General features: G+C 38.2%; 1 protein-coding gene across 3 annotated transcripts; it reads left to right on the top strand.

The window, feature by feature from the left end:
• Positions 1 to 4459: 4459 nt before the first annotated feature.
• pkma (pyruvate kinase M1/2a) lies at positions 4460 to 26549 on the top strand. Of its 3 annotated transcripts, none has more exons than XM_055174050.2 (11): positions 4460 to 4613; positions 10320 to 10498; positions 14424 to 14515; positions 16021 to 16152; positions 16722 to 16908; positions 17639 to 17909; positions 18026 to 18176; positions 19876 to 20028; positions 22088 to 22254; positions 25339 to 25520; positions 25738 to 26549. In XM_055174050.2, exons 2-11 carry the CDS (start codon positions 10342 to 10344, stop codon positions 25842 to 25844), a joined length of 1599 nt encoding a protein of 532 aa, XP_055030025.1. In that variant the 5' UTR covers positions 4460 to 4613; positions 10320 to 10341; the 3' UTR covers positions 25845 to 26549. The 3 variants fall into 3 exon arrangements, with proteins under 3 accessions (XP_055030025.1, XP_055030023.2, XP_055030024.2); XM_055174048.2 differs by lacking the exon at positions 4460 to 4613 and adding an exon at positions 6840 to 7111; XM_055174049.2 differs by lacking the exons at positions 4460 to 4613; positions 22088 to 22254 and adding exons at positions 6840 to 7111; positions 22624 to 22790.
• Positions 26550 to 27049: the final 500 nt, after the last annotated feature.

Here is a 27049-nt window from a genome sequence, read left to right on the forward strand (position 1 = left end):
TTGATGCTTTGACAACATTGTATGTAAAACAATGATGACAATAAACTAAGTTTAAAGGGGCCATGTCACAAGACTTTTTTAAGATGTAAAATAAATCTTTGGTGTCCCCAGAGTGCACATGTGAAGTTTTAGCTCAAAGTACCATATAGATCATTTATTATAGCATGTTAAAAATTGACACTTTGTAGGCCTGATCAAAAGTGTGCCGTTTTGGGTGTGTCCTTTAACATGCAAATGAGCTGATGAGATGCAAACACTGATCGCAATGATGGTGGTTTGTTACAATTGAAACTCAATTGTGCTGTCAATTATTTTCTCTCTCTCTTTTTCTCTGCACTAAATGTCAGTGTCGTGATCGTATAGTGCAGATTAAGGGGCGGTATTATTATAATAAGATCCCCTTATGACATCATAAGGAGAGCCAAATGTTAATGACCTAATTTTTCATGTGCTTGCATAGAATGGTTTCCCAGGTAAAAAAGTAGTACACTTCCATAGTGTACTTAAAGTGCTTTATTTTCACACAATAGTTACTTAATATACAAAAAATTCATCTTTAGTACTTCTTGAGATGTTCTTAATATTATCTAAGTGTACTTCACTGTGCTATTTTGAGACACCATGAATATGAACTAAAAAGCACTTTTAACATACTATCTCTGTATTAAAAAATGTATTTCGTTAACACTTGTATTAAACTTGAACTCAACTTTCATACTAAGATGTTTTAAGTTTATTACAAGTGGTACCAAAATACATTTTTAAATACATTTTAGTTCATATTTATTGTGTCTCAAAATAGCACAGTGAAGAAGACTTAGATGATCTTAAGAACATCTTAAGAAGATTTAGTATATTAAGTACAAAATTAGTGTGCGATAATAAAGCACTTTAAGTACACTATGGAGGTGTACTACTTTTACACCTGGGTTACCAAAACTAAGTTACCGCATTGATCTTTTTCACATTTTCTAGGTTGATAGAAGCACTGGGGATCCAACTATAGCACTTAAACATGGTCAGAATTTCATGCTATGGCCCCTTTAAGGTTAAAAACTGAACATAGATGTTCAATGAGAGAGAGATGAATAAATTAAAGCAATGCCTGCTTGATGGAATCTTTGTATTTGTGTCTTTCTGTGAACTTATTGTGTAGAGAGAATAATATCACACTTTTATATCTCTGTGTCATTGTGTGATGAGCTCAATCGCTATGATGCTATAATCCAAGTTTAACCTGCTCATTAAGAGCCAATGAGAGAGAGAGAGAGAGAGAGAGAGAGAGAGAGAGAGAGAGAGAGAGAGAGAGAGAGAGAGAGAGAGCTGTCTCATGTCCTACCCTCCCACCATCAAAAACACACCCGCATTAATTATTCATAGACACTTAATATAGCACAAGCTTTTTTTAGAAACAGGCACTAAAGTAGATCACTGTTAATAAATACATTTAGCCGTTTATAAATTTGATATCATATTTAAGAAACGCTTCATTATGATTACTGATTGTTCTTTCTTTCTTTATACTTATCCCATTCCAGCATGTATGGCTATATTCATGGCGAGAACCAGTCAATCCAGTGAATCCAGACACAGGTTTGGGGAGGGACAATTTGGCATCTCCAATTTGCCTAACTTGCATGTTTTTGGTATGTGGGGAGGAACCGGAATAAACCCACGCTGAAACAGCGAGAACATACAAACTCCACACAGAAAGGCCACCTGCCCTAGCCGGGGCTCGAACCGGGAACACTGATTGTTCTTGATCTTTTGCTATACTGAGTGAGATGATATAGTGCCATCTGACATAATGAAATCTGAGTTTGAGATTCAAGTTTAAGACAACATTGTGATCTCATCTGAAACTCTGTTTCTATTTAGTCTCGATAAACAATTAAAAAGATCTCCTGGTGTTTCTCTGTGCTGCTTATTTTAAGATTATCCAAAGACCATTATCTATTCTTTCCACTTTCTTATACAGTAATGTACAGCAGCCAATCTGTGCATCAGTGGGATTTATTCTCGGATTTGATGGCTGGAAACAGCAGTGGCGGCTTACAGCCCAGGCTTTAAGCGGATTGGCTGATGGGTTTGTCTGTCAGCTGTGTAGGCGGGACAGAAACACAAGGACATGCAGCAGGTGAGTTGTGATCAGTGAGTGATTGACAGGATGGGCAGTGGCGGCAGCACTAGTGGAGAGAACATCACAGAAAACACCTCCACCTCCTCACTCTTGCCATACAGTTGGACATCTGTTTGTTTACACGTGTGCTTATGTTGTATTGATCTGAGAACAACACTTGTTGGCACTGATGCAGAATATATATGCATATAAATGATGTCAGTATTGTGCTCTCTTGTAGGCCCCCAAGGTTCAATCCATATGAGTTTTTTACTGGGATTCAACACAGACATTACAGATGTGAAGTCATGCCTATAGTTTCACATAAATCTTTTATAGCATTTTCCTGCTGAACTATAACAGCAGAAGCACAAAGTTAAGCACAACTTGTAACATGTACTAGCAAATAATGAAAGTCTTCATACATAAAATGTACTAACTGTTCACAGTTTAACATCACTTCATTGGTTAAAGAATACATGCAGGATAAAAGAGCAACATATTAAAACAATGTGTGCTTTCATTTACATGTCAGTAAACTCCACTAACATGGGCATAGTTGGGTGTAATAGTTACTTAGTAATTAGTTACTGTAATTTAATTGAAGTAGTATGAACTGTAGATGAATGATATATAATACAATAGTGGATTTAACATTAACATCTCAAGTTTAAGGTTAAAATGCACGTTTTTTTATGAATCCTCGCTTTAAATACTTTGTTTAGTTAATAAGAATAATGGTAACACTTGTGTGTAGTTTACAATTCTCACTGTTAACTGTTTAGTTATTAATATAACTGGGATATTGTCTGTTTATTATTACTTAAAAAGCACATTTTAATGTCTAATTCTGCAAAACCTTATTCTACATCCTTAATCCTACCCAATTCCTACCAATACTTAAACTTAACAACTACTTTACTAAGTATTAATAAGCAGTAATTAGGACTATATTATGGCAAAAGTAGTAAATAGTGAGAATTGGACCTAAAAAGTGTAACCAGAATAATTTATTTTTGTAGAGAGTAATTTGTACAGTAATTTTATTATGATGGAAGATGTCATAAGTAACTTACCCAACACTGAACATGGGTAATAAACGCTTTAAACTTTTTAAAGGATAAGTGTATTAGAAATTCACTTTTCATTAATTAACCATATGTCCCCTTTAGTGTTGACTTCTAGTGCGATAGTATTTATTTAATGTTATCAATTGACTTTTTAATTACCCACTTTTTTCAAGTGCCAATTAATTCCTGACACTGTTGGTGAGTGTGGTTTAATACCACAGAAGTTAAATTTCAAACCTAATAACATATTCTTATATAAATACACATCTACATTTACAGTACAATCATGATCCAAGAAGAAGAATGTATTGGTCAGCGATGTTGCTGTGATAGTAAATGAACACTAGATGACGCTGTTGTCCAGTTAATGGCGCTCATCTTATGCATTCACCTCAACTGCTTCTCGAAGGTTTAAAATGACAAACCAAAAAGTACTTTGGTGACACAGCACTATGGTAATGCTACTATCAGATATTACCACGGTAGTGAATATTTGCCAGATTTACATATCATGGTACTAGGGTGGTTTTTCAAAGAGTAACATTATCATGACGCATTTTGTACAATGGTACAATACCCATCGGATTACCATAAATAGAGCATCTATCTACACAAGATGATCATGGTGCATATGCAATAACCGTGGCATTATTATAATAACTACAGTTTCCAATGTCACATAAAAAAAACTAAAATTACCATACCACATGACCAAAATACATTGTTTACCACAGTACACTATCGTATTAATGCAGTTTTGGTTTTGTAGTGACACTGGGTGGATGAAATATGATTTTGTGATGTTAGTTTTGCTCATTAAAGAGTTAAATGAAGGATGCGGCCAAGGGCCTACGTGCATCTGCGCGTGTCTCCAATACTGGATGGATTAACGCGGAAGTGCATCGCTATCACTCAGTGTGTTTGATGTATACACCACTACATTACGTTTTTTAAGCGTAACGCTTTAACTTCGATGTTTAATAACGTGTTGAAAGTCACAAACAAGCTCTTCGACGATTATTTGCAGTTTATAAACGCAGCATCCTCCGCTCACGTGATCTCCTCGTGCTCCTGCACCGTGACGTTTCTCGCGCTCTGATTGGTCCTTCCCACTTCCCTTTTCTCGTGTTTCGTAATTTTCCATCAAGAAGCTTTAGCGTTGCTTTACAAAGACATGAACTTTATAGACTTGCCTATTAATTATAAATAACAATAATGTGTTATAAACGTTTTCTTCCAATAAGGTAAAATGTGGTAGCAAAAAACTTTTTATAGTGACATTTTTATAGTTTGACGTCATTAGTATCCCTCCGCGCACGCATGCTTGCGTGCTTTGGGCTAAAGTAGTTCCGGTTGATTCGGCGAATCACCTTGAGCTCGCGTTCCGGAGTGCATCATTCACGCCCGACCTTCGACAAGCGCAGGTGAGTGTCCTCACAGCAGTTTCCACAATTAACATCGTTATACTAATAGTATTCAGTCGCTGTGTACTGTTTTTCTAGAGTCAGATATTTTCAGTCAGTGATTAGTTACTCATTTTTTAACATCTCTTTTTACCCTGACGTATGTGACGGTTTCTCGCTTTAACCGTTATATTACGCATCATTCTCTGCTTTTACGATGCCTGTGATGTTGCGTGATGTGCGTCATTCCTTTATTTCGACAGTAAAATCATTATCAGTGCTGCATTTTGAATGTTTTTGACTGAGTTTTTTACCATGCGCAGTCCGGAAAACTGTGATGTGACGCAGAGGTGGGACGTGATCTGCTGCGCATCCGCCACATTCCCCTTCATCCACCGCATGACTGGACCGAACCCAGATCAGAATGAATGATACACGAGGTGTTTGATCTTTAGAGAGAGGCCCACGCGTGTGTTTGCAGTTTACGCAGATTTCCGTGATGGTTTCTCCATTATTAGTCATGATACCACGGGGTTTTTGAATGCTTTATTCTGATTGGTTGCGAACTGTTTCACGGTTTTGCATTATTTTTCTTAAAACGCACTACTGACCTGTCAAATGTCTTAAAATAAGCACCACAGCAATGTCTGTGGTATACGAGGAATAATTGACTCCGGTGCTTTTGAATTATTGGAAAATTATGCATTTGCATCTTTTGTGTGCATTTATTTTTGAAATAATTAAACGGGCCATCGTCAATTATTCCTCCTATTCTTAGCACTGAATCACTGACTGCACGCGCAATCTCTACTGATGTAGGCGCGTGGTTAGTTTGTAATTATGATTTTGTGAGGGAGGATTAGTGTTGTTTTCTATTTTTGTAGTGTAATCACTGCACTGTTAGATTTCTGCAGACTGGTGGTTTAGATAAATTAACTGACTAGTATTTGAAGTATGAGGCCTGTTGGCTTCTGTGTGCAATGTGAAGGCAAAAACAGAGAACACAGTTTAATATAAACACTCATTTACTTAATCAAACTGGCACATCATTTAAGGGAAGCTGTGAATGCCTGTTACTGCAATTTGGGAATTAATTCTGTAATGTCCTGTTTAGTTAAGCCAGAAGTAAAGTTAAGTAGTCTCTTTTTGCTGCAATAAATTACACCCATTGTTATCTATCTATCTATGCCAATAATCATCATCGATCAATGCATTTCCCCCACTATTGGGCATCCAAAAAACGCACCAAGGGTTGCCAAATTCCAGGAATTTTCAAGGCTGGAAACTTTCCATGGTAATTAACTGGAATATATGGGATTTATGGGAATTAATTAGAATAAACTGGGAATTTGGCCTATAACAGGAAACCTAATTGCACAAATGATTTCTTTAAAATAATTTTGATCAAATAAATCCAGGCTTGATGAGCTTAACTATCAGGATTCTACAAAATTTGTATGGCCTTGCATGCTTGTCTGTCTATGAACAAACAAATTGTTTATTTATGTTTGTACATGATATAGTTGATATAAATTACCAAATTATTCCCATTTAATTCCCAATAAATGTCTGTTAAGTTTCCAATTTGGAATGTCAAAATTCCCCTTTTCCCAGGGAAAGTTTACAGAAATTTACCAGAAACTTTCTGCCCCAATGACGACACAACTAGGATTTCATGACGTCATAATTTAAAAACATGGAGTAAAAACCAAACTATCAGTATCGGTGGATGTCATAGGCCAGGGATGGGCAACTTCGGTCCTGGTGGGCCGGTGTCCTGCAGAGTTTAGCTCCAACTGGCATCAGCACACCTGCCTAAAAGTTTCTAGTATGCAACACCTTAATAGGGTGCTTCAGGTGTGTTTAATTATGGTTGGAGCTAAACCCTCGGGACACCGGCCCTCCAGGACCGAAGTTACCCATCCCTGTTCTAGGGGATCAAATATCAGCACAGAAATTGTGTCAGTGCGTGCATCCCACCCTTGTGGCTTAATGCAGGTGTCAACTGCAGCAAAATGCAATGCAACTGATGCTGAGCTCAATGCTGCCGCCACCTGTTTGCATTTACGTTCCAATCCACATCTCTGGGAAAGCCGCCGCAGCACCTCCTGCTTGCAGTGTCACTGTCACGTGTGTCATATGCCCACTATAGTGCCACAGGGATCCTGTGTCTATTTTTGTAATGTAATGTGATCTAAAGTGAAGTGTGTGACAGCCTGTAGTGGTCAGTCCACAGATAAACCAGCATGTGTGTATTGACTCATGTGGGTCTGTAGATTTAGGACAGGTCTGCTCGTACAGGACAGAGCTTGCACGTATGGATTGGGTGTGTTATCCTCTCTTGAGAGAAGAGGATTTAAGGCTCAAACTTCTCAGCAGCACATTAAATGCTGCGTCATTTGGGCCAGCGTATATGTCTGCAGTGGTCGGGTTGGGGAGCGGCTGTCTGACACGCTAAAGTTCCCCTGCCGGGCTCTGGTAGGATCGCAGGACTTTTGTGTCTCTCTGAGGGCCTACAGGTGAGATCAGGTCTGCACTGTGTCTGATGATGTACCTATCAATAGTGTATACTTGGTTAGGCCCAGGAAAACTATGAGTTACTAGTGCAGTTTGTGGTGGTTATTTTGTGTCATGGGTCTACAGTCAGATGTAATGGCATTCATTCATTCATTCAGGTTCTAGCATGATTGGTTCTGCTTATTCAGAGTTATTAGTTTAAGGTAACATTTTTCCATTCCATTGGGCTCTTCAGTAGTCAGCAAACTCTTTATTACTGGGATTTTTGGGATGAGTTGGAGTATGGTTTAAAAAATGCTATGCAAACATGTGACATTCATTTCATTGACCATCTGTGCCCTGGTTAGCTGCAGATGCTAATGACCCTTTGATGAAGTATAAAATCAATCAGTGGCAACACAAGTATTTGCCATGCTCTGATGGAATGCATTTGTGTGTTTAACATCAATAAAAAATCTCTGGCAGTGTCATTGCACGTTTCATGAAGTTTTACACATTTACATCATTTCCTGTCGTATCAGGAAGTGCTTTGGGTGTCTCTGCCACACACCACGAGCGCATGGATTTTCAACTCTTACTCATCACATGACTATGTGTGGAAAAGCTTGTGTGGTTTTAACGTTGCTGTGAGTCCCCTCACGTACGACTGCTCACCAGACTGTAATGCTATGTGATCGCTGATGGTTACTGACCGTAGTGAAGTCCTCACAAACTCATCCCTGTGAAAACTCAACAATAGTCGGGATAAATCAAGTTGTTTTTATAGGTTTTATAGTAACATTGCTGCCACCTTGGAATTATGCAAACCCTAGATGTCATTTGAATATAGGTTATAATTCATATTATCATGCATGGCTTTATTGTATGTATGCCACTTTGAATAACAGTCTGGATGTCACGTGTGATGAGTGTGCAAAATGGATTATCTCTGTATTCGGTAACATCCACCTTACGATACAGAATCCAGGTGACCTCAAAGTCTGTATTTTGATTTGTGGATGGATTTATGATTTAATATCATTTTTAATATCAGACTTTTCCGCATGTGCTGAGTGATCATTAAATTTTACATCAACTGTGTCTTTGTTCAAACCCTTAGGGCCCTTTGAAAGCGGCAGTAAAAGTGATCAGATTACGATTAGTGGTCCACAATGCCCTGCTAATAAATTAAAAACTTGCCCCATCATGACTACATGCTGTCCTTCCTCTATTTTCCAAGTGTGCCTTGTTTTATTTACTGTTGGTTACTGGGTAACCAATACCACAGTCATTCACTTAAACCACTTGATGGAAACTCGCCTAATTCCTGCTTGTTTTTCTTCTTTTGCAAATTTTGAAAAGATTCCCTACAGGTCACTAATTTTTCTAACTTCACTCCTCCAAGTCTAATTGACATTGTGATTGTAAAGCAAGGCTGTGTGTGTCATTCGAAAGTGCAGTCTTCAAAATTTCTGCACAGCATTACACTTGCACGTAAACATTATCCATCACTTAGGGGCTGTCCACACGGAGACGAGTATCACTGTATACGTATAAATTTGTTATCGTTTTGGCGTTTCATCCACACGGATCCGGCGTTTTGGGAGACTAAATCCGCTAGTTTTTGAAAGCGGGTCCTAAAGTGGATCAATCTGAAACCGACACCCTTGTGGTTTCGTCTGTACAGCCAATCCGTATATTTTGTCAAGCGAAAACGTCATCACATCACGTGTCGGGAGCGTCACACGTAACAGCAACAACAATAACGGCGGACTACGTGATTGTGTTCGTGCTACAGAAGCTACTAAAGCCTACTAGCTTTATTACAGCAAAATCTATTGCTTCTATGCAATTGTGGTGACCAACAAGCGATACGTTGGTTATGCGCATGCTCAAAGTCTTCTTCTCCGTGTATAGTGTATATCTGTGGCAGAATTACAGCGCCCCATACTGGTCCGGCATATATACTACACCGCTTTCAGTCGGTTTCAGTGGTTTCGTGTTTACGGATAATTTTTTTAGAGCAAGGAAAAAAATGATTGGATTGGGAATGCACCGGCTTCGTGTGGACATAGCCTTATTGAGCTGTCGTCCTTGGTTTATCAGGAAAATCATATTGTGAAAATTATTGTTATGAAATTATCGCCCAGCATTAATTGCACCCAGTATTTATTAAACTGAAGGGGGTCGCACACTGTACAAGAAGTGCCACGTCACGCCATGAATTAACCGGCGTCGCTATAATATTTGTCCCAAATTGTTAGCGATTAACATTGGCTGCTAAGTTATACTTAGCATTTTGAAGTAGACACTATCTGACTGAGCTCACGCTATTTAATGTGCACTTCCGGTGTACGATACCTCCGAGTTGTCCTAGACATGATGTGGCGCTGCACTTCTCGTCCGGTGTGCGACCCCCTCCTTTACTGTTAAATGCTTAAATATTAGTACTTAGTATTATTTGCTAAACATTTGTACAAATAAAACTAAAGTTTTAGTTTCTTTTCATTCAGAACAGCTAATTTAAGGAACGGAAAGAGTGAAAAATATTTTCGTCCGGTGCAAATGCAATAATAAAAAAATTTAAATATTGGGTGATATGTCGTCCACTGCCATTTATTGGTTTATCACCAGTTATGAGGATCTTCATCACTGTCCTCTCTATGTGTCCATCACATTGATTTTACTAATGTTTTTGAAGACTGATGTCTGAGCTGTTCTGAATGATTCAAGAGAGAATGTGAAGGTCAGTTCTAGAATGTTCACTACTTGATCAGGAGACAGGAAATGGTTTATGCTTTAATATTTCTGTGGGATAGTTTGTTGCGTAACTTGAAAAGTAAACATTCCTTCTACCACACCTCTCTTCTTAACATGGAGAGAAACTGTATCAGAAGTGCCTTTAGCCAAGTTCCTGTGGGTTTACAGTACAAGGAATGTGTCTTTGTGTATTTTGGTGCTTAACAGTGACACTAAAATAAATAATTTAATAAGAATACAAACATGGTGAGATAAGATCACACCTTTTTTTAAGGATTAAGCAGGAACTGGAATTCTGTAACTTTATTTGTCTACGTTTTCAGCAAAAAATTTGACAGCTTTAGGATCTTGTCTGAACTTGCTGAGAAATCCTAACCCTGATTATGATAGTTGACTCAAGATTTAATTAAATGTTTAATATATATGTGTGTAGATGTCATCTCATCTCTCTCTTTCTCGCTTTCTCTTCAGGACAATACCCACCTTCTCCAGGATGCCCCAAACTAAAGCTCAGGATATGGGCTCAGCCTTTATCCAGACACAGCAGCTCAGTGCCGCGATGGCCGACACTTTCCTGGACCACTTGTGTCTGCTAGACATCGACTCTGAGCCCACCATCGCCCGTAACACTGGAATCATTTGCACTATCGGTCAGTAAATCAGATTCGAAATGCTTTGTGTTTTCTGGTCTGTCATTTCTTTGATTGGTGGGCTGTTATTGTTAAACCCCTTAAAACACTTACATATAGTTAATAATACATTACACACATACTATAATTGTGTATGCTTGTGTCATCGTCACTGAGAAACAGCTATAGGTTTTTTTAGTCAAGTACACAAATCTGCTCATTTATTGCAAACTGCATTGATATATTGCGCTGCATACATACTTAATGCAAAGCATTGTATTCCTCGCTAGGCTTGGGCGGTATCCAAATTTTGATACCATCAAACCGCCTCCCTATTTTACCCCGGTATACGGTATTACCGTGAATAATTATAAAATTATGACGTAAGGCTCAGACAGCGTCACCATAATGTTGGCTTGTGCCTAAACCCTTCAGAAACTGAATACCAAACACTAATACTGAAAAAAATAGCAAAATAACATGCACAACAATGTTAACAACTTTTATTAGCAACAACTAGCAGTTTATAAAAAGTTAAATACAAAGGTCAAACTGAATTAACCAGTTGCTGGTTAAAAAGTGATCTCTTAATTAGGCTATTATAGACAGTGGACTACACGCTAATACAGTTAGCCATCTCATTCCAATTTCCAGGATCTTTTTGTGTGAAGTGAACAAATCCCTCACACTCAATTTTTCCTAACTCGCCTGTTTGTACTTATAAACCAATAAAAATATTTGGCGCAAGGTCAGGGCATTTGGGTTCTGGCGCGAGGTCACGGCGTTTGGTTTTGTGCACTCACATTGCATCAAGCTAAAATGTTATCAAAGCAAGACTTGAAGAAAATTGCTCAACATTTAAACCTATTTGCTGCACATTCCACCATATTTTAATGAAATAAAGAAATTCATCCTTCTGTTAACTTATATTTCTGCATATTCCAGCATATAAAATAAAAATATTTTTTGTAAAATCCAGCAATAAAATAATTAAAACGAAAGTCTTTCCTGGTTGTATTCCAAATTATTAACATTTACGTCTTTTAACAGTAAAGTGCAGATTAAGTTTTGTTTTTGTAAATCATTAGACATTTTTTACCACTTAATTAGGTTTTGTTTTGTAGAAAGCCTTTCTTTAACCTCTTACACTCTGAGGCTATTTTGGGGATTTTCGCCTGGATTTGGCCTACCCAATTTCAAAAGCTTCTCATACCCACAAGCAGAGGTGCACATACAAAAGTTTGGTATCATTTTACAGGAAACCCTTTGAAATTACACAAAACACTGTTAAAAGTGCTCAACATGGTTGTATGTGATGTCAGTCCTCTAATAAACACAAAAATAAATAGGCGCTTTTTGGTGTTTTTTTTCTAAAGTCTGTATTTAAAAGTGTATAACTCTGGCCCTGAGTGGGAACGAAACCTGCAGACAGTTTTGTTTGATTCCAGAAATTGCCAGCTTACAGAGGAAAAAGGAATTTTCTCTCTATCATTATAAATGCAAAAGTTATTTTACTCCAACTGATGGGAGGAATAATACGCTTTTTGTATACTTTGTATATATATTTCTGCCTAAAAACATTTGAAGTGCTTCCATAACCACATACAGTGGAATAAATGCAATTGCTTTATATCATTTTAAAGAAAACACTTTGAAGTTACATAAAAAGCTGCTGTTTGTGACAAATAGTGTTATTTATGTTGTTTTTCATATGATAGAACACCAAATTTTATTTTTTTATGTTATAAATACTGTCTCTGATAGTGTATAACTCTGGTTGTGGGTGCTCTAGCAGACTGCAGACAGTTCTGGTTGTTACCAGCAGCAGACAGTAAACACCCAAAAAAAGAATGAACTCTTTAGCATGTTGCATTCAAAAGTTATTCTCATTTTACTGAAGTGTGCGAAAATACATTTTTCATATAAATATTAATTTTTTGTTTTGCACATATAATAAATAGCAACGGGTTATTCATGCACACAACCTAAGAAAATGCTGTGAATGGACTCATTTTTTAGAGTAGGACCTAAGAGAAAAGATGATGTATCATTTGTGGCTATATGTGCTATCTGAGGCAGTCCACACCCAAGTTTCCCATACAAAAGACGATTTTTTACCTCATTATTCATTCGACGATTGTAGGATATGTGATAATAATAGGACGAAAATAACACTGCAGTTTTATTCCTGAGAATGAGAGCTTTCATTTGATATAAGACTTACCCATGTTCGTCATATTTGAAAAATATGAAATATGTGAATATTAAATGATATTCAAAAATATGGGGGGGGTGATAGTGTAAATTAAGTGTAACTAACTTTCTTACAGTAAAACATATCTCAAAGTGATGCATATCTGCAGAAACTAGAGAGTCTAAGCTTTCAAACAGTATCTCATATGTGGTACTGGGTCCACAACAGACCATTAAAAATGAAAGGAATATTTTATATTAAGTCAAAATAAGATAATTCTGGACCCGGTACAGGGTCCACAGAGTCAAACAAGTTAAAGTGATTTTCGTTTTGTATAAATTGTGTCTTAATTTTAATAAATGTTTCATCAACCAATTGCATGTATTTAATAAATAAAAAGCAAATATAGTAGAGAATATAATAACCGTGACATGGAGGCGCCGGCACGGCATTGTTCGCTTGCATTGCATTGTTAACTAGAACGCACGGATCTCACCATAAATTAATGAAACTCATACATTAGCATTAAATATCTTTGCTGCATTCTTTCTAAAACAGACAAGGGCTTTCTCGCGGCTCGCATCAGCAGAGCATTGCATCGTCCATGTTTCACTTAACAGAAGTTGACACTTGTCTTTTTGAAAAATAAAAAAGTAATTATAATTATACAAAAGAGTTTGTATAGACGTTATTAGAAGGCACAGAGTGAGTTAGACCTGCCTAGTTGGCGGTGCGTCTTTTATGCATTCTGAAGGTGCCTGTTTTAGCCATCGTGTTGCAGAATAGGCAACATTCCGCATAAGATGGGCTTAGATTTGGAAATAGATCTACATTTCAGTGCTAACTGATAAGGTGATAATGATCATCATCTTTGTTTATTATTTTTAGCACTACCTCAAACTTAAGCGGCTTCTCTTCGGAGCTGTCATTTTCTTAAATAAGCCGCGGCAATGTTTCAAATGAGCTTCTAATGAGACAAACGCCTTTATTTTCCACGTGATCACCTTACTCAAACCATTTTGAAACTAAGGAGTCATTTGTCCTCCGATTGCATAAGCAGCATACAAGCTCCTCGGCGACGCGTTTGCGGGAATGATGTTTCGGATGAGCCGGAGGCAGAGCAGCAGAGAGATGCGACAGAGTTGCGAAATTGCAGGCGCGGCTTGAAATAGCTGTTACTTCAAACAGCGTAACATATTTTAAACTATTTGGTTAATGGCTCGATGGTAGGTAAAGAAAATTTTTAGATTTCGCCATCCCTAATTTAATATTTAATCCTTGTCTGCTATATAAGTTCATTGTTTTTTTTTAAATGCCGGTATGGCGGTATAGAAACTGATACCTTTGCTATTTTTAGATCCCGCGGTATACCATATTACCGTATTACCGCCCAAGCCTATTCCTCGCCCTATATTACTTGCGTGATTTAACATCATGTCGTGCAAAATTTTCGCTTGACTTTTCAACTTGCGCAAAGACTCATTTGAGGCAGTTAACGTGTTTTTGCAGCAATCGTGCCACCCAATTTGAGTCATTTGCATCGCCTTGCGCTTATTTACATCTTTGCATTGACTTTATGTAATCTACTCGCCAAATTGTTGAATTCGCATTTGGTGTGTATTCAAACTATACATTATGTATTAATTTTTGTGTTACCTGGGGATTGAACCCATCAGCTTTATGCTGCTTAAACAATGCTTTACCAGAAATATTATTGTCATTATAAAAGTGATTGTTTTGTTGTGATCACAGGACCAGCCTCTCGCTCTGTTGACATGCTGAAGGAGATGATCAAGTCCGGCATGAATGTCGCCCGTCTTAACTTCTCTCACGGCACACATGAGGTAGATGCTTCATGATTTACCTTCAGTCTGTGGTTAAACTTCTACTGTTTTTATAAATCCACCTCTGTTGGTATATAATTAGGTTATACTATCATATTAATCAGTTTACAGTAACGTTCACCTTTGTAGTCTTGAAGAAACATTTAATGTATTCAGTATGGGTTAAAGGTCACTGAGAGCAAGAAGTCTGTTACCAGATCTACCGTGACTGCTGCCATTATAAATAGTTGATGTGTTTGGCCCATTGGACCAAAGTGGTTTCATTAAAGAGCGCATATCGTTTAAAAATATTTCAAATGAAAACGGGCATGTAGACACTTATGTAAAATGAGGTAGTGAAAACAGAAGTTACCAACTCAAAAAAAAATTCACATAATTAACTAGGGCAGCAACTAACAATTATTTTAACAATCGATTAATCGGCGAGTATTTTTCCGATTAATTGACTAATCGACTCAAATATTTACCAAATTAGATTTTTCACTTATTAAAGCTAAAAAGGCACTTAATTTTGTGTATTCACATGTAGGTGTGTACTTTTTGAAAGTGCAAAAGCCACCTGCTACTACAGAGTTCTACTAATATATTCTCTTTGATTTTGGTATTTTAAGCCTTAAAAAAAAAAGTTTTGCCGATTTTAAATGGTAAAACATCTTTAAATGTCAAAATAATGATAAACAAAACAAATTCAACTTTAGACCTTGATGAGAATTAATATTATTATTATTTATTATTATTATTATTATTATTATATTAATTAATTATTATTATAGTATTAAGTAACGTTATAAAAGTGAATGCAGTTGATCGTTTCTCATTTCGGAAGATCTTGGCATCGAGTCTTCTGTCATATTTCCTCCTTTGTTTCATAAATGGATCAGTTTTCTGGGTCAGATGTCCCATTGTAACCTGACTCTGATGTGTCTCAGCTAACCTGCTATCTGAATGATTCGGGTTAAACAAACAAGCATTTCACACTCTTCATTAAACAGTGCTTGTGTGTAGACCAGTGATCTGTTGACATATTCGAGGTCAAACGCTCTGTGAACAGAAACTCCAACTCTAGAATTTAAACCCTGATGACATAAAATCATCATCGTCACAGATCAAAGGTACTTAATAAACCTGCTGTTTTAAATCAGATCTTTACAGCCTGGTCATTAAGTCATTCTCATGCACGCAAACACTAACCAATGGACTCATTATTTAGTCATCCATGAGTACATACAACTGTGTTAATCATTTGTTCGTGAATATACAGGATGATGTGTGTCAGATAGTAACCTAGTTTTACTTGTCTAGACGATAGCGTGTATATGTGATGTAACCTTTCAATGTCAGATTATATTCATGCTACTGTGTGACACATGTGAAAACCTCTAGATCTGTGTCATTTATCATTTAAACTCATGTGTTTGCATTGGTCCTAGATATTGTATGTGAAGTGTTTAATAATTTAACACCTTTTATAGTGAACTAACAGTTTCTCTCTCTCCCCATCTCAGTATCATGGAGACACAATTAAAAATGTACGTGAAGCCTGTGCCAGCTTCCAGCCTGGCAGCATTCAGTACAGGCCAGTGGGCATCGCTCTGGATACCAAGGGACCCGAGATCCGGACCGGTCTCATTAAAGGGGTACATTTATTTCATGCTAGTTCAGTGAATCTCAGCCTTTTCCTACGCATTGATCACAACAATATTTGATGAGTTTTGTTGCAAAACGAGCTAACCACCATTTTTTTAATTGTTCAGAAAACTTGTTTTTTGGTTGTGCATTCCAATTTCAATGCAACTGCAGTTGGTTTGTTTTGATTTAAACCTTCAAAACTTAAATACAGCTAAGTATAATAATAAACATGTTTTGACAAAAATGTTGAAAAATGGATTTATCTTGTTTTGCAACGAAACTCTTCATTTGAAGTCCCCTACTCACAATTTCTATTCTAGAAATTGGTGTCATTAGATATGTATTTATTATAAAACCAACTGCAAAGACATGTCTTGGGTTTTTAAGTTGTTTTTGCACATTATAATGCTGCTTTGGTTTTATTTATTTAGTCTAGGACTAGCCTTAAACCTTGTCTGTGAAATCGGGGAATAATTTTGTAACTTGTTTAATTGTGCTACATTAGTTCTTGACTCATGACCGGGTAAACTCGTTGTGATGTAAAGTTTTTGTAGATTAATGTCTTATCGTCCTGCAGAGCGGCACAGCAGAAGTTGAGCTGAAGAAGGGAAATCAAATCAAAGTGACCCTTGATGATTCTTTCATGGAGAAGTGTGATGAGAACAACCTCTGGCTGGACTACAAGAACATCACAAATGTGGTGGAAGTGGGCAGTAAGGTTTATATCGATGACGGTCTCATCTCCCTCCAGGTCCTGGAGATCGGTGAGTGATACATATTGGTGCGGTTTCCCGGACAGGGATTAGACTAGTCCTAGACTTAAACACTTTTAAGAGCTGTCCAAACTGAAAACAACTTTCACTTACATATCTTAAAATACATCAGTGCCCTTTGTTTTACCTCAAAATGCACACAGGTAATGTTTTTAGTAAGGCATGTTTGTTAAAACTAGTTATATTTCCTAATTAAACTAAGGCCTAGTCCTGGATTAAGCTAATCCTGGTCCGGGAAACCGCCCCATAATGTGTGTGAATAATGCTGGTTTTGTACTTTAAAGGCGGAGTCCACGATGTTTGAAAAACGCGTTGGAAAAGGAGACGGGCCGACTACCAAAACACACTTATAGTCAATCAAATCAAATCAAATGCCGGGTTGCGTATGTGTGGGGCGGGTCTATCAACAGAAGGTCCAGATTCTATTGGGGTAGGGGCGTGTTTGTTTAGGTGATTTCAAATATCAACACTGGCTTTCAAACATCGTGGACTCCGCCTTTAATGTTAGTCTCATAGCATATCCATCTAATGCATTATAGTGTGCACAAGAATTGGGAATGGGGATTATCAAACTAGGGTCAAGTTCTGTTTACAAATACCAGACTGTTAACTTGAGTGTTTCTGAAGATGAAATAGTTGAGGGAAAATGTGAAGTTTTCTACATGTAATCTTGAGTATAGACGTTTAATCCTATAATAAATGATGTATCTGTCTGTCTCAGGCTCTGATTATCTACAGTGTGAGATTGAGAACGGAGGAACCCTGGGCAGTAAGAAGGGTGTAAATCTGCCCGGCGCTGCGGTCGACCTGCCTGCCGTGTCTGAGAAAGACATCCAGGACCTGCAGTTCGGTGTGGAGATGGGAGTTGACATGGTCTTCGCCTCTTTCATCCGCAAAGCGGCCGATGTTCACGAGGTCCGTAAGGTGCTGGGAGAGAAGGGCAAGAACATCAAGATCATCAGCAAGCTGGAGAACCACGAGGGTGTGCGCAGGTGAGTTCCTTCAAATCTAGAACATACCATACCATACCTACAAGAGATTAATGTTTTTCTTAAAATCCAATATGATGTTTATTTTGTCTAATCTGACTGTCTATTTTTTTTACCAGGTTTGATGAGATCATGGAGGCCAGTGATGGCATCATGGTTGCCCGTGGTGACCTGGGTATCGAAATCCCCACCGAAAAAGTGTTCCTGGCCCAAAAGATGATGATTGGTCGCTGCAACAGAGCAGGAAAGCCAATCATCTGTGCCACACAGGTTAGTCATACTGAAATACACCTCTTACTCATGATCAGGGGTGTGATTCCTCCAGATAAATCCGGAATTCCGGCTTTTCCGACCTGAAAAGGAGGCTTTCGTGAATCATGCAAATCCAATTTTTTGTGGGTGGGGGGTTGCAAGGCACTGTTATAAATAACCGCATATCACTACGCATTAGTCTATTTATTTGTCACGATGGAACTTCATTCAAAGCAGAGCTCACCAAAGAGCTTGCAGTCAGATCTCCGGCGTGTGTTGTTGGCTGCGAATTTTAAAAAAAACACACGTTTGCCAACAAATAGTATGAGAGAAACACATCTTTCACTCTCAACCAAACTAAGAAACTAGCCAATCAGAAGTAGAATGGGGAGGGGTCTTTGAGGTGCGACTGAGGTCCAGCAGCTACAGATGCCGCGCGGCCGCGGTGAAGTCGTAACAAGTTACGTTGTCAGCAGGATGAAGAGTAAGTTTATGAAGCGTAGGTAAGACAACCTAATTGATAAAGGACTTAAATCAGTGGCGCTGGGCATGGATAGAAGTAATAGGCAGAGACAAACAGCATTTTAGTAGGAAGAAAATTAAGAGAACCCGCCAGGTGTTTGCTGCTTTGACAAAACTGTCCGTTTCAAATCAGGCTATGCCAGTAATGTAAATATCAGATTTCTCGTCGAGGTGAAATGCTGTCTCACAATATCAATATAAAGTTGCGTTTGTGTCAAAACGTTTGCTTGCATTATTATTCTGTAATCACTTACGTTAACGCACGCATATAAGTTACGCGAATCAGATCCAACGTCATCCTGACGAACACACGCATACGTTTGCTCCTCTTAATGGTTTGTGAATCTGGCAGTAATGCCTGTGATTACAGAATAATAATGACAAACACACACATTCATGGATCTGGTTTCCCTGTGTGTGTGTGTGTGTGTGTGTGTGTGTGCGTGAAACGCGTAGCTCGACTGTGCCAAAAGAACTATGTAAAAGACAAATGCACTTGACTGCCTTTCCAGAAAGTCACAACATTTGAATTAAGTAACAAATGTTGCAATCAATAATTAATCTGTATTAAATGCCCCCACTAATTATTCTATAAACATTAAACATGTTTTGACCAATAGCAAATCCCATTTATCTAATTGTGTATGTGGCTTGTGTGCCTTATTACCATATGCAACCAAAGATTTTACTAAAAGGGCATACATTTGTTTAGAAGAACATAAAAATCCTCATAGATGTAGTCACTTATTTTTACTCTCAAAATGCACCACATTGATGTATTTACTTTTAAATGCACAAAATGATTTTGTTCAGTCTGATGCAGTGGCAAGGCTACATAATGGTCAGGGTGGCACTTGCCCACGCATTGACGATTGGCCACTCGGATCGATCAACTTTGAGCCGAATTATATTTCAACTGTATTTCATTTTATATAAATGTGCGTGCGTGCGTGCGTGCGTGCATGTGTGCATATGTATGTCGCCACGTCATGGTAGGTGTGCCGTATATTTTCCTGCTTTTTTGTCCTTTGCCAATCACACCTATGATGATGGATATAAACGGGAAGTACTGTTTCAGTTCTAGAGAGAGATAATCATCATTATCCACCTCCTGAAGGATTTAATGATAACATGGCAATGATTTCTGTCCTGTGATTAATTGAAACTCTTTCTCTCTTTCTCTATGTGTGTGTAGATGTTGGAGAGTATGATTAAGAAGCCCCGCCCCACACGTGCAGAAGGCAGTGATGTGGCCAACGCTGTTTTGGATGGTGCTGACTGCATCATGCTGAGCGGAGAGACAGCAAAGGGAGATTATCCTCTGGAGGCTGTGCGCACCCAACACATGGTAAGCTTCCCCCATTATCAATATAATAAATACACCATTATGCCGCTTTTCCATTGGATAGTACATGGTTTGGTACCAGCTTTTTCCATTGGAGTTTAGTGCCGCTTGGGTGGGATTATAGACTTAAGGTACATTCACATTATAAGCGACTTTGTCGTTGTGTGTCGCTTGTCTCTTTCAAAAGAGGCGTTTCTAAATCTGATAAACAAATGAGTACCGTAACTGACGAGAGACGGATGACGTGAACATTGCTTCGTTCTTATTGGTAGTCGCTCATTATTTCAATAAAGTTAAACATTTCTCAATTTTGTCGTACGACCGGACATGCCTCATCCAGTCGCCAACGGTCGATGTTGCCGGAAGTCGCCAAGCTTTCTTTGAAATCAATGAGATCACGTCGCTCTGCTACTGCTAGTCTGAATGCAGCTTTACTGTTACAGTAGTGCCGCATCTACTACCGTGACATTATTGTAAAAACGCAATACTAACAAATGCTAACTTTTTCCAACGTTAAATAGGGCTGTGACGGTGGTGAAGTGCGACCCACGGTGGTGTGCATGTCACAAACTATGAAAATATAAAGTACAATCTTCAAGTTTGTGACGCAAATGCCCAGCAGACTCTGAGTTAGTGCGTTTTTGCAAGGGGATGCAATTGATAGCAGTGATTATGGCTGGCTTGGGGGCAGAACAATGAGATAAGATATTCTCTATTTGTTATCCAAGGATAAAGTTGTGGAAAATTATCAATCTGTGCTAGCAGTACAGTACACCATCAAAGCACGATTTCAGCACGACTGGAAACATTATAACCCCAAAAAGGTTCCTAACTTGAACCATGTTTTGTTTCACGGATGAAAGTGCTACAATAAACAAGCACATAGGCGCCGATCCCGTGGGTTCTCCGGGGCTTGACTCGTGCACCCACCAAAATGGCCAAGCACATATGCTTACTTGCTTCACATTTGCTTTGGTTTGGGAAATTGAACAACAAAACACAGATGATGACATCACTTGCTTTGCTTGACAGTAAGCTAATCTTGCACTTAGCAGTGATGCTGGTAGTCACAATTCTCTGACCAATCGGTAATCTGCAGTGTTAAATGTCACGTACTAGGTACACTGTACACAATGGAAAACCACCAAAACTGAGTACTAAGCCGTACTATCCAATAGAAAGCACCATTAGAGACACAACTTAACCCTTTGGTACCTTACTACCATAACCCTTTATCATTAATGCATAGCATACTAATTTTAGACATTCTTATTTGCACATTTGCATTTACGGCATGCTTCAGTCTCTTTATGCATGTATGTTTTTCTTTATTTGCTGGTTTTGTCTGTCTCAGTTTGTTGTGTCAGGGTCAGTCAAAGAAAACAGCCGTCTGCCAAAGCTCATAAGACGCATCAGTCACATCAGTGTCTGTTTTTCTGCAAAAAATGTTAATCATTTGTTTTTAATAAGCCAAAAAGATGTGCTTTTGGCTGACGGTTATCCAAACCTTCACAGATGTGGCCATTAACTCACCAGCCGTTTCTCAGTCTCTTCAGCATCCGTGTGCGCTACTGTGTGATATTTGACTTTTATCGTGTTGATACTCACAGTCACAGCAGCATGTTTAATATCCTCACTGTTTCCATCTTTTCTCCTTTCTCCTCCTGATTTCTCTTGAATGCACCTGATCATTGCATGATGCCAATATTTCCCGAATCATAAAGCCCATCTTTTACTCCCTGTTTGACTTTTACATTTATTATCATGATTTATGGTGATGGTCAGGATTTGTAATTGGTATTATTTTGCATCTAATAGTTTTACTGGATTGTGTTTTAACATTTATTTTGTTTTCTCCACAAATCTTTTCCTTAAATTAACTTCCATTTCTTTGTCTACACATTTCTCATTCCATGTTTTGCTCTCCTGAATTCAATTTCACATTGAATCTGTTCACATTCATCTCTCTTGACCTGTTTCTCCTCATTGATCTTTCACACATCTGTCTGTTTGTCTTGTCTCTCTGCTGTGTTCTGCTGGTATCGTGTACCGGCTACATCAGATTGCTCGTGAGGCAGAGGCGGCCATGTTCCACCGGCAGGTGTTTGAGGACCTGCGGCGCTGTTTGCCTCCTTCTACTGACCCCGCCGAGGCCATCGCCGTCGGCGCCGTGGAGGCCTCCTTTAAAATCCTGGCCTCTGCGTTTATAGTCCTCACTGGGTCCGGCAGGTAGGCAGGAGGAGTGAAGATGATGTGGAAAATACTTAATAGCAGGAAGCAGGGAGTTTAGGGAGAGAAGATGACTGGATGAGAGAGAGAGATGGGAGAGACGTGCTAATGTTTACCAGTGTTATCCTGAAAGACTGAATCTCATTATAACATCTCCATGTCACATTTTACTGAAGAGAAATTTAACTAAATTATTTAACTAATTTAGACGAGGTTAAAAGATTTCTTGAGATTGGTCTGAAGGACTGGTGTAAACATTGAGGCCCGTCTCTCTGTATTTCTCTCTCTCTCTGTCTGTCTGTCTGTATGGTTGATGGTATGATTGTGTATAACCCCTCCCTCCCTCCCTCCATTGGTTGGTGCTGTCAGATTGCCCGAGAGGCAGAGGCAGCCATGTTTCACCGACAGCTGTTTGAGGAGCTGCGACGCTCCACTCATCTGACCCTTGACCCATCAGATGCTGTAGCTGTGGGTGCCGTCGAGGCCTCCTTCAAATGCTGTGCCAGCGCTCTTATTGTGCTCACCAAATCCGGCAGGTAAGAGGGGACGGGCTTGAAGGGAATAGTTGAACTAGCGGTTACAGGTAAGATGGCTTTGGCCAGATAGCTACATATCAAGTTCACAGGTCAGAGTGCATTCACATTAAGCTGCCTTTATACATAATTATGAGATGATATAGTTAGTAAGAGACTTTAAGCATGTCCTGCAAATCACAAATGTGATTTCCTACCGTAAAAATATATTTATCATTACCATATTTTCCAGACTATAAGTCGCTCCGGAGTATAAGTCGCATCATTAAAAAATGCGTCATTAAGACGAAATAACATAAGTCGCAGTGGACTATACGTTGCATTTATTTCGAAAATTATTTCGCAAAATCCAAGCCGAAGAACAGACATTTAATCTGGAAAGGCAAGTTATTCAACTAAACAATAGCAGACAGAACAGCAGGCTGAATGTACGTTAAAGTAATATTATCAGTTATTTAAACGATAAACCATAACATACAGAACTTACCTGGAAGGTTGAATAGTCTAAATTAACCGAACAAGCCAACTAGCGTGAAGTTCGCATACTTGTCATTCCGCATCACTGAATCTATTGAATTACATAAATACAGAATCAGCATATGGCGGACTATCGCGGCTGTAGACTGGAATGATGTCTTTTGCATCATAAGTGTCAAAATTAATTCATACTGACTTACAAGGCGCACCTGACTATAAGACGCAGCACCAGCCAAGATGTGAAAAAAATGCGGCTTATAGACCGAAAAATATGGTAGTAATCAGTGTTGCTATGGACTTCATTTGGACAACTTTAAATGCGATTTTCTCAGTATTTAGATTTCTTGCACCCTCGATTGCAGATTTTTAAATAATTGTATATCAGCCAAATATTGTGCTATCCTAACAAACCATACTTTAATGGAAAGCTTATTTATTCTGCTTTAAGATGTATAAACCTCAATTTCAAAATATTGACCCTTGTGACTGGGTTTTGTGGTCCAGGGTCACAAATTATTCACACTGGTGTTTTATATGTAGGGTTGCAAAGGGGAACTTAATCTGGGGAATTGTGGAAATATCCCAAATTGGAAACTTAATGGGAATTATTTGGAAATTCTGGGAAATTTATCTTATATAAATGTAACTAATCACATACATACAAACATAAATATTTAGTTTAGTCATAAGGAGACATTCATGCAAGGTAATAAATATTTTGAAGAATCCTGATACTTGTGAAGGCTGGATTTATTTAATCAAAAATCATATTTGAATTATTTCTGAAGGATTTTGGATCAAATAAATGCAGGCTTAAGAGACTTCTCTCAAAAACATTTAAACGTATAATGCTAGCTTACATTTACATATCTGATTTTCTGGCTAGAAATTCAACTGAAATTGGATTAAAGGTGCAGTGTGTAATTTTTAGAAGGATCTCTTGACAGAAATGCAAAATAATATACAAAACTATATTATCAGGGGAGTATAAAGACCTTTCATAATGAACCGTTATGTGTTTATTACTTTAGAACGAGACCTTTTTATCTACATACACCGAGGATCCCCTTACATGGAAGTTGCCATTTTGTGCTTCCATTTTTCTACAGAAGCCCTTAACGGACATTTTTTTTACTAAGTTTTCTCCGATTTGTTTGTCCGATGGCGGCTACTGTAGCTTCTCTATGGGGAGGTTTCCCGGACAGGGATTAGCTTAAACCAGGACTAGGCCTTAGTTTAATTAGGAAATATAACTAGTTTTCACCACTAGATGTCGCTAAAATTTACACACTGCACCTTTAAATCTTGTTTAAATAAAATTATGCTGGAAGATTTTTTTACTACAGTTAGGTTCCCTGTTGTAGGCAACTGTGCAATTCCTGTAATTTTTCTCTATTTGTATGTGACCCAGTCTGTGAAAACCCAGACAGTCTTTTTTATTGTTTTCTACATAAAATCATCCAACATTCATTAACAATATAACCTTAATATTGACTAGGATTGTGTCAGTGTTTAAAATCAAACGTTCCTCATCACATCATTAGATTGAGACTTTAACCTGGATTTCACAGACAAAATCTTTTTTTTTTTTAAATCTTTGTTAAAGGCGGATCACAACACAAATTAAACAAATGTCACCACATTAGGTCTCTAACATAACCATCTACTACATGATATTACACTAATCTGATGGTAAAAGTTTGCATTTTAATAAAAGTCTCATAAAGCCTTCATAAACCAGAATAACACAAACAATGTCTGTTTACATTTTGAAATCTGTTTATCTTCTGTGCCCCTCTTCCCCTGAATGAATGTGTCGAGTGTGTTTGTGTGTAAAGAAAGCTTTAGTATAGACAGATGTGTAGACTAGTTAATGCATGGATTAGTCATATATACAGTGTGTTAGTAGGGTTGAGTTTGCATGTGATTTCTATTATCAGCTGTCCTTGACCATGTTGTCTTTTCAATGATAACAGAAATCACATCTTTCAGAATACACAGTGTTTCTTAGAAAACCTCTTTAGTCTTGTTTCCATGGCAACTATCATTCACACGTTTCTGTCTGATTTCTCAGGTCCGCTCATCTGATCTCACGTTACCGACCCCGTGCACCCATCATGGCCGTGACCCGTAGTGGGCAGACCGCCCGACAGGCTCACCTGTACCGCGGTATCTTCCCCATATTCTACAACCAACCCGCTCATGATGTTTGGGCTGAGGATGTGGACCAGAGGGTCAACTTCGCCATGGAAGTTGGTAAGCAGAGAAAGAGTGCACTTGAATCAAAGAATCAATATACACTAGTCAACATTTGAAGTGGATCAAAACCTTTAATAAAAGTTTACATAAAACCAATCCCTAATACCCATTCTTGTCTTGGGACAACTTTGATAAACCTTTTTGATCCACTTCAAATGTTGACTAGTATATTTAAGATTCAATGCTCATTGGTTTTTCATTTGTTATTTCTCAGGTAAGGTTCGTGGATTCTTCAAGCCCGGCGATGTGGTCATCGTCCTCACTGGCTGGCGCCCGGGTTCTGGTTACACCAACACCATGCGTGTTGTACCCGTGCAGTAAACGTCACACTCCTTCACAGCGCCTCATCACTTCATCCCTCTCGCCCTTCCTTTACTCCAGCAGGCCCGTCTCAGATCAGAGCAGAAGATCGGTCCATCATCAGTAGACACCTGCTCTTCTCACTTCATTTATTTGTGCTAGTCATATTTATCCACAGATGTGTTGCTAACATCCACTGAATGTCACATTAGGTTTGAGGCAGAGCTGCGTGTCTGATGTCAGTCATGAAACTCTCCTGCTCATTGGTTAATGTATCAGCAGTGGGTTTATAGAGGGGATCCTCGTGTGTAAATCTAGTTTATGAGCACTTACTGTGTTGTTTTGTTTTGCACTGTGTTCACACTCCCAACCGATGTTACAATCTGTGTTTTACTTTACTGTTAGTGACGTGTGGCAGACAGGCCAGTCAATGCACTTATTTATATAGATATGTTTGGCTTACCCCCAAAAGATGATGGGCGCACATGAGAACATTAAAGATCACTGTAAGTTTTTCCTCTGTGAGATAAAACAGCAATCGCCTCCATCAGCGTGGCTCCAGTATGCTTGTGTGTTGAGAGAGTTGTGTGTTGTATGTGTGCTTAGGTCTGCCTGCTTTGTGTTGCAAGGGATCAAAATATAACCATAAGTCTAAGAGTAACTATAGTATAATACTGAAGTGTTGTGTTGTATAAGACTGAATTAATAAAGACCACAAACTCCTGATCTTCGCCTCTAATATTTTCTGAATGTCAATGCTTTTGGGTGATTCTCACGAAATCCATGTCCAGCATCAGAATTAAAAAATATATATTTTTTACCCATATAAGATTAACTTACTATAACCAGTATTTTAGAGGATTTAAAAAATATTTCCTATAAAATTATTTTACTTTTTTTTTCATTATAAAAAATTATCATTAGCGCAACATGATATTAAATTAAATGTATGCATTTACAAAGTCATGTTTCGGTAATGAAACTTAAAAGTTGTCTAAGTACTATGACAAACAAAATTTCAACTAAAAAAAGAACTGCTTACCTGGTAGCCATCTTGAGTGTCACAGTCAATTATGTCCCTTCCAACAATTTTTTTTATTTTAAATGTTTGTTCATTGAGGGTTTAAACAATGGTTGAGAATTGTTGCGGAGGATGAGAAAGTTTGTCTTGGACACATTTATATTCCTTATTATTGTCTCTAAATTTACTAATGATCACCAAATAC

Source organism: Misgurnus anguillicaudatus, chromosome 15 (assembly GCF_027580225.2).
Source record: "Misgurnus anguillicaudatus chromosome 15, ASM2758022v2, whole genome shotgun sequence".
NCBI lineage: Eukaryota > Metazoa > Chordata > Actinopteri > Cypriniformes > Cobitidae > Misgurnus > Misgurnus anguillicaudatus.

Coding starts and splice junctions, on each gene's coding strand:
- pkma (XM_055174048.2), top strand. CDS start 6,855: ATGTGGGTCTGTAGATTTAGGACAGGTCTGCTCGTACAGGACAGAGCT. Junction 16,153..16,721: donor GGACCGGTCTCATTAAAGGG/GTACATTTATTT, acceptor ATCGTCCTGCAG/AGCGGCACAGCAGAAGTTGA. Junction 16,909..17,638: donor CCTCCAGGTCCTGGAGATCG/GTGAGTGATACA, acceptor TGTCTGTCTCAG/GCTCTGATTATCTACAGTGT.